The 7,820-nt window shown below is 36.1% G+C and overlaps 1 protein-coding gene across 1 annotated transcript in view; it reads right to left on the bottom strand.

The window, feature by feature from the left end:
• The window catches only part of CSMD3 (CUB and Sushi multiple domains 3), a 297,101-nt gene that overhangs the window by 44,032 nt on the left and 245,249 nt on the right, over window positions 1-7,820 (bottom strand). The window contains exons 46-48 of the mRNA XM_072413237.1: window positions 7,502-7,675; window positions 3,162-3,347; window positions 1,116-1,289 (exon numbers count right to left, since the gene is read on the bottom strand). Of these exons, the coding sequence (XP_072269338.1) occupies window positions 1,116-1,289; window positions 3,162-3,347; window positions 7,502-7,675 (534 nt within the window). The remainder of the gene's footprint in view (window positions 1-1,115; window positions 1,290-3,161; window positions 3,348-7,501; window positions 7,676-7,820) is intronic.

Genomic DNA, 7,820 nt, shown 5'->3' with positions numbered 1-7,820 from the left:
AATTCGAACAGCCATATTTGGGCCGAATATAAGCACAACCCAAATTCGAACACCAACACTACTCCTAACTAGGCCCTCCTAACCACCCCTTAAAAAATATCTATTGCATTTGCTTGTTCCTTACATAAGACAGAGCTAAAATTCTTCCTCGCGCCCTCCTTTTATTCCAGCTTCAGTAATGCATCACTCTTCTTTGTGCTCAGTGGTTAGCACAATCTGTACAGCGTTTGAATGTTCTCCTTGCGATTGAAAAAAGGCAGGGCTCCTTCTTATAGTGTTTCAGTTACTTATGTGAAAATACCTATATTGTACAATTATTTATTCCAAATTGAGCTGTTCAATGATGTATGATTCCTCTTTACCTTTCTTGTTTGTTGTACTATGTATCCTCTATTATATGAGCCGTGGAAAATATTAGTGCTATATAAATCATTATTATCACAAACTTTCTTGCAAACCATTACCTGCCTTCTTTTTAGTTATATTGAAACAGGCTTTTCCACTCTCATACCTAAACTGAAAGAAATGGAAATGCTAGGTGGGAGATCCAATATTCTCAAACTGTTGAAAGTAAGAGTGGGTCTTTCTGCTATCAATTCCAGTGATCTAGGAAAAAATGCTGGGAAACGTAGCTTCTAAGATTTGTACTGACATTGACCCCTACAAGGAATCATGGCTTGGATGCACACAAAGGCCCTTCATTTAGTTTACAGGGGAATCTAAAAATTAATTGAACAAATTACCTTTTCATGCAAGACAAATGATTCCCAAAATATGGGGTTAGATAATGAAACAGCCCAGCAAAGGAATTTTGCCTTTCTCTGAATGAAACCCCGGATTAGCAATGGGTAACAGCTGTAACAACTCATTCTAGTTCTGTAATCAATTCGTCTTTCAGCAAAACTGCAAGCTAAAATAGTGTTATTTAAAGTCTGCATATAATTATGATTTACCAAATAAAAAGCATAAGCATTTTGTATTTTTAATCCAGTGTCCAGATACAGAGCACAGTAAATATTGTACCTGCTCATGTGGAAAGGTGAATAGCAGTGTTCTCTCTACCAAATATATGTGTGTGTGTGTGTGGGTGTGTGTGTTCTCTTTTTTATGTTTACCTGAACAGTGAGGTAAGGATCCACTCCATTGCCCATTTAACTGACAGGTCCTTGTAGAATGCCCTATTAGAGTTCTTCTTCCAGTGCAGGAATAATGGACAATAGATCCAAATGTAAACTTTTCTCCAGAAATAATTGCGTTTGGAGGAACACCAGGATGACCACAGTCAATCACTGAGAAGAGAAATGACAAGTTTAATTCTGCTCTGCCATGTTGAAACACTTCAATTGCATTGACTGGTTTACTTTAATAAAAGAGGCTTGAGAATTTATCATGGATGCACTTTCTGGAGGATGTGAGGTTATTCAACATGTCATGGTAAACATATTTATGTTTTTATTAATTCTACCAACTCCTGAGGATAATGCAGTACGCTTGAAAAATATTTTTTTCAAAGAACAGTAAGTGTACACTTTCTAATTCATTATGATGGAACAAAAGTTTGCCTTGGTTAACCTAAAGTTTTAAGTGTATGTAAAATATTATATATATATATATATATATATATAAATATATATATACACACACTCACATTTATTGATTATCCTTTTACCCAAATGCTGCAAATATGGCAAAAAAAAACAATCTTACATAAATGGCTAGACCCAGATCCACCTACACTTGGGCTTGTTTAGGATTTGTTTTCAGAATGGCCTGGATTGAGGCATCTCTGGATAAGGAAACTAAGGTGGGTGAATTTTTTGAAATATGGGAATCCTATATAGAGACCCAGTTTCGTTCAATAATCAGATTATGTCTACCTTTGAACCTACCTCCTGGTATGCTTCGAGCATGTTAGAAAATGACCCCCTGTGGTTATAAATGAAATGTGAATAGAAACTTTCTGATATTGTCAACGAGATTGTGTAACCATTTTTTCCTCTTTCCATATTATAAGTTATAAGTTATACGTTTATATACCTTTCCTTATGTTTCCTTTTGTTTCTGTTTAGTTTTCCTTTTTTCAGTTTTTTTTTTATTTATTCAATGTATATTTTTCTACACATTTGTATATTTTATGTCAATCTATTTGCTATAACCCTGATTGTTGTTTTATTTATTGGTATTTAATCAAACATCCTTCAAACATACTGCAATTACCAAAAACCTGTTAACAAGCTTATTGCCAGTTTTGGTGCCAGTAAGGCTAATTAAGACTGAGACCTGCAAAACATAAGCTGTACTCATGTTACCAACTACTCTACATCTGATACCCTTTCCTATTGCTTTTTCCTTGTTTGCTCATGCACACATATATTGACTCCTGATCATTCTCTGAATATGGTTCCTGTCGTCTGCTCTAGTTCTTAGATGTCCACACGTTCCTCACCAGACATGTCCTTGACTGTATCTCTTCCTGGTTTATTGTTACCTTCATGCCCTGCTTCTACTGATCTTGGTCTGTTCCTGACCTATTCTTACTCATCCAATGCCACTTTGTCATTTTTTTTTGTGAAGGTAAACTTCTGGTGCTTTTCAGAAGAAGTAAAGAGCATGGACACCAAGGTAAGGACTTGATGATGGAGGGAGGTTTGTGCTGGACTAAAAGAAAACAGTCATACACTATACCTACTTCTTCACCCAACCTTTTCATAAAGTTCTAGCAGAGATAGAGCCCCATATGAGCATGAATTTACAGATATATGTAGGGGCACTCCTAACAGGTAGGAATAGGTAAGAATAGGGCAGGTATTGGTAAGTAATGGGACCTGTGATGATGTGAGCTTTGGGTTTGTGTCAATGGGATCTGTTTGAAAGTTTTGGAAGCTTCTGAAGTCCTTTAGAATGTTCACTGATTTTGAGCAGTAATTACCTAATTCTAACCTGAATTGACTTTCTTTACATAGGACTTGCTTTTTCATTGACGTGCATTGCATACAAACAAAAGCCCATTTCCACAGGCCCATATGTATCTGCTTTAGCCAATATATAATTTTTATGAATCAAAACTGGCATGGTGTATAATTGTCAGTAGACTATATAAAGATAGGTGAGGAGTCTTTATTTTATTGTGAATCTTTACCTAATTAGTGAAAAAAACTTACTGATGCATTCTGGAAGTGATTTGTCCCATTGCCCATTTGGCTGACAAACAAGGACAGAAGATCCAAACAGATAGTATCCTGGACTGCAGTCATAGAACACCACTGTTCCATAGGTGAAGTTACCATGTTCTATTTTACTTTCCCGAATTGAGTTCTCTGGGATTCCAGGATCAGTACAATTGACCACTAGAAATAAAAATGCAGTTAGGATTTAGCAGAAATATTTAAAAAAAGTTCACAAACAACGAAACAGGGTTTTGTAATAAACATTTTTTTCATATGGATTGTTTCTTGGTCTGTGTACTACAGGCAGTGTCGGGTAGAAAGGAACAATTTCCTATATATTATGCAATCTCTCTCTCTTAAAGACCAACTCCAGGCCAATATTTTTTTAAATTCTCCTGTGGAAATGAAAAAGAAAAGCAGTGCTGAAAGAAATACTTACCTTTACCCAGAACTCTCCCCAAAGACTATCTTTTTCACAATATGTTCTTCATTTCCCGTCTAAATGAAATTCAGCATCGCATAACCAAGAAGCCAACAAATTTGTTGGATTCTATCAAACCTGAACCAAATGTGGGATATTCCGGCCAATAATGAAAGTCATAATGCTATCCTGGCACATGAGGCATGCAGATGGTGGAAATTGATGCAGACAAATGACCATCCGTGGGTAACCATGTGCTTCCTATGCTTTGGTGTTACTTCAGATCCAATTTTGTGATTTTGTTCTATTTTATGATTCGCCTCTTTGCGTGGTTAAAAACAGCAATGGTTTTACAGAACTTTTACAACTCCATGATGGTCTGAGCAAACAAAAAAAAAAGGTTGGGTCAGCCAAGCACATTTTTCCTTTAATATGTACTACTGGACACATTTATAGAGCATGGTCAGACATAGATTTGTCTTTCTTTGGTTGCTGTTGGTGTTTCCATTGACAGAAGGTAAGGGGAAATCACAACGAGAGAAAGAACAGTATTTAAATTTAGTTTCTATCCCTTCTCTTCACCAAAAGTGATATTTTTGTCTATCTGTGGTCCAATTACAAAGAATTCCTTTACTTATTCTGGTGACCACTATCACAAGTACAGGAATTAGGCAAAATCCTTCCCAACTGTGAAACGTGCTAGTAAAAACTTGGCAGAATTTCTAACCTTCCCAACTCTATTAAAATAGAGCTGAATTTCCACTTTAAGACTGGAATGGATATGGGAATTTCAGTCCAGATAACATCACCCAGGGTCACAAAAGGTATCCAGATTATATAAGTAGGGATCATAAAAAATGGCAAAGACCATTTTAAAATGTATATCAGTTCACTCCAGTAACTTCATTTCCATATCTTGATAAAAATTTATTGCTCGCTTAAGCTTCAGACAAGATACATTCACAAGGTTATCTGGGAACCCTGCTCTCTTCTCTTTCCTTAATTGCGTTTCAGATTTATAGAATACTGATTGATAATTTTTTTTACTGGAGTCCTGGGAAATACACTCAGGAAAGATATAAACATTTTGTCAAATACAAGATTAAAAGTATTACAAAAGCTTGGGTTTGATTAGAAAGCCAAGACTGCTCATTAAAGGAAAAATTCTCTTTTGTTCTACAATTGATATAACATATGTACTTGCCATACAATCACTAATGTAAGAAATTATCTTTTGCATATTCATTTGCTATGGGTTTATAAATCTGTCATAAAATTTAAAGTGTGCTTCCTTCCAGGCATGGTAAAAGAACAACCTAGAATTTCAATCTTCCTGTTCAGAGCTGAAAAAGTAGCTTAAAAGCACTGATTTATCTTTGAATCTGTAAGCATTGTGGGGCAATTAATAATACATTTTTACAGCACAGAGCTTTTTCCTATGATAACCTAATCCTGGAAGCTTGTGAGCCCTCACAAACAACCAGGCGGATCCTAAGTTTGAACTCCAGCTAGGACACAATCTGCAAGGAGTTTGCATGTTCACCCTGTGTTGGTGTGGATTTTCACTTGGAACTGTGGTTCCTCTATATCCCAAAAAGCATGCAGTTAGGTTAGGATAAGTAGTATACCAAAGGGGATCTGGTGTTATACAAATAGATGCATTTTCCAAGCCTGATTTAGATTAAGGAAAAAGACAGCTTTTTGGCAATAAAAGATATGAATATTAACTTGATAAAGGTTTTTTTCATATCCTTAACTAGACATAGTATTGCTATGCCAGAAAACATATAGTGAACCAATGTTTACATATCACGTAGGATCATGTTAATAATTGTGTTTTTGTGTCTTTTGCCCAATGTTTCGCCTAATTGTTTCCTCAAGGGATCCAGAGACTCAAGTAGATAGTAGGATTTTAAGAGGGATAGGTTCACGATTACAACATGAACTGAATGAATATATATATATATGTAACAAACCTTTATCAACTAAAATATACATATCTTGTATTGCCAAAAAAAGACATCTTTTCCTCTGCTTTTTCCTTGATGCAGTTAGGTTACTTTGTTTCTCTAGAAACTGCCATTGGTATGTCTGGAAAAAACTGTAACTAACAAAGATGTATTGTTATCATTGAGAATCTGCCTAAAAACCTTTATATTACAGCAGCTAAAGAAGCCAGGGATAACATGTTTTAAAGATCTTTCATTGTCTGTTAATAATATGTAAAAACATTATTGTCTATAATTTGTAATTATGTAAAACTTTAACCAAATTAAATTTACTTTGCTGAAGTATTTTGTATCATATACAATTTCCTTGGTTTTGTTGCCCTCCCTCTGTCCTTTTAAGGCAAATCTCTGTCTATATTCATTCACCCCTGGCCCTGCTGCATCATTATGTAGAATTGGATTTCATAATGGTGACAACACCAATGCATACCTATACAACCTGCATCAGCGTGGCAGCATGTAGACTTTATTGTTGGGAATGTGTGACAGGCTGACAAAACAGAAGAACAGTTAGATAGGGACAGAGCATTTGTCACTATATTACAGGAATTTCCGGTACAATGACTTCCATGGTGGTGTGACAGATGGTATTTTACTGTGTATAGATGCAAGCAGTACCTGTTTTAGCAGGGAAAGGGTCTCCGAACAGGTGTGAAATCGATTGAAGACAGGTGGATGTTGCTTACAAAATAAATCATTACTCTTTGCTTGTATGTGCTTTGAAAGCAGCTAGGAGGACATGTTGGGAGTTTGGCCTACACATAAGCATGGATTGTAAAGGGACAAAGAAACCCCCATCTAAATGGACTTGAGGGTTTAAACAAGTAGTCACCTCTATATGAACATACAACAGTTCCATTCCGGTGACTAATGGTACCACTTCTGCAAAGATTCTGAAGCCGATGTAGCTCTGTTTCAAGAACAATTGACAAAGGTATGTGAAAAAGAAGGCCAAACGATACCCCAGTATGGTCAAAACTTGTTACTTTGACATTTGGTTGAATGGAAGTTTACAAAATGCCCTAAGTCACACTGAGCCTGATTTATTAAAATATTGCAATTCTGGAAAAGTTAGACTATCGTGGGAGAACCTGGGTGATCTAGCAAACCTGAAATGGGTTTCTTAAAAATAATTTGCTAACATTTGGTAAATATTTCCAATCTTGGATCACCCGGTTTTGATGGATCACCCTGGTTCACCCATGATAGTCTACTTCTCCTGTCTTGGAGAGCTTTAAATAATCAGGGCCATTGTCTCAACTGAATTTTTGTAAATCCCACCATTCGAGGCTCAATCAGAGTGATTAAGATATTGGTTACCTCAAAGCTACAGATTTCTAAATATTTAAAATTTGTTTTTTTTTGTGTTTGACAATTAATATAATTTTAAACAAGTTAGTCTTAGAAAGGGCTGGCAGTCCTAATTTATTGACTCCAGCAGATAAGCAGGTGATCAAGGTGGTAAAATCCTAACAATTTATTTTCCCCCATCTGACTTAAGGGGTGGAATTTATTTAAAATAAAACTTTTCATCATAAGGCATATCTAAAGTTCCCCTTTAAAAAAAAAAATATTCAGGCAGGGCATCATAGCAGAAATGGGCAATTGCTTTCCTTTTTGCAATAAATATTTCCACCTGCCTGATCGCACCTGTAAACTGTCAAAAATGCTAAGTCGTGCAGGAGTTAATTCACCTGGCCCAGCCAATCAAGATTGCCAAATATTGCAGCTAGGAAGAGGAGAAGGAAGAATATAATGGTATCCTTCGAGAGACTGGGTACAGGTAGAGCAGGGTTTAGTTCTGCTTTAATGCAGGCCAAAACCTTTCTAAAAAATCTAACTATTTGATAAAAGCAATATAAATAGTTAATAAGTTGTTCCCTTCATAGGAAACTATTTCTTACCTTTACAAATAGGAGGTGGGTGACTCCATTGCCGGTTGGCTTGGCACTGTGCCCGAGTTGGACCTTGCATGACATATCCCATGTTGCAGGAGAATGTTACAACGTCATTGTAATTATAGCCACTGCCGCTTGTTCTTCCATAAATTGGACTGCCAGGATGACCACAGCTAACAGCTGCCAGGATGACATGAAGATCAAGAAAGAGAATACATGTTTTAGCCATTCAGAAAGTGTACAAGTAGTTTTAGCATAAAACTAGCAATGTGATATTGTAAATGAACCTGAACTGGAATTTAATCCTTAAAAACAGCAGACAACA

This window comes from Pyxicephalus adspersus, chromosome 5 (assembly GCF_032062135.1).
Source record: "Pyxicephalus adspersus chromosome 5, UCB_Pads_2.0, whole genome shotgun sequence".
Lineage (NCBI taxonomy): Eukaryota > Metazoa > Chordata > Amphibia > Anura > Pyxicephalidae > Pyxicephalus > Pyxicephalus adspersus.
This window is presented reverse-complemented; position numbering and strand designations above follow the sequence as displayed.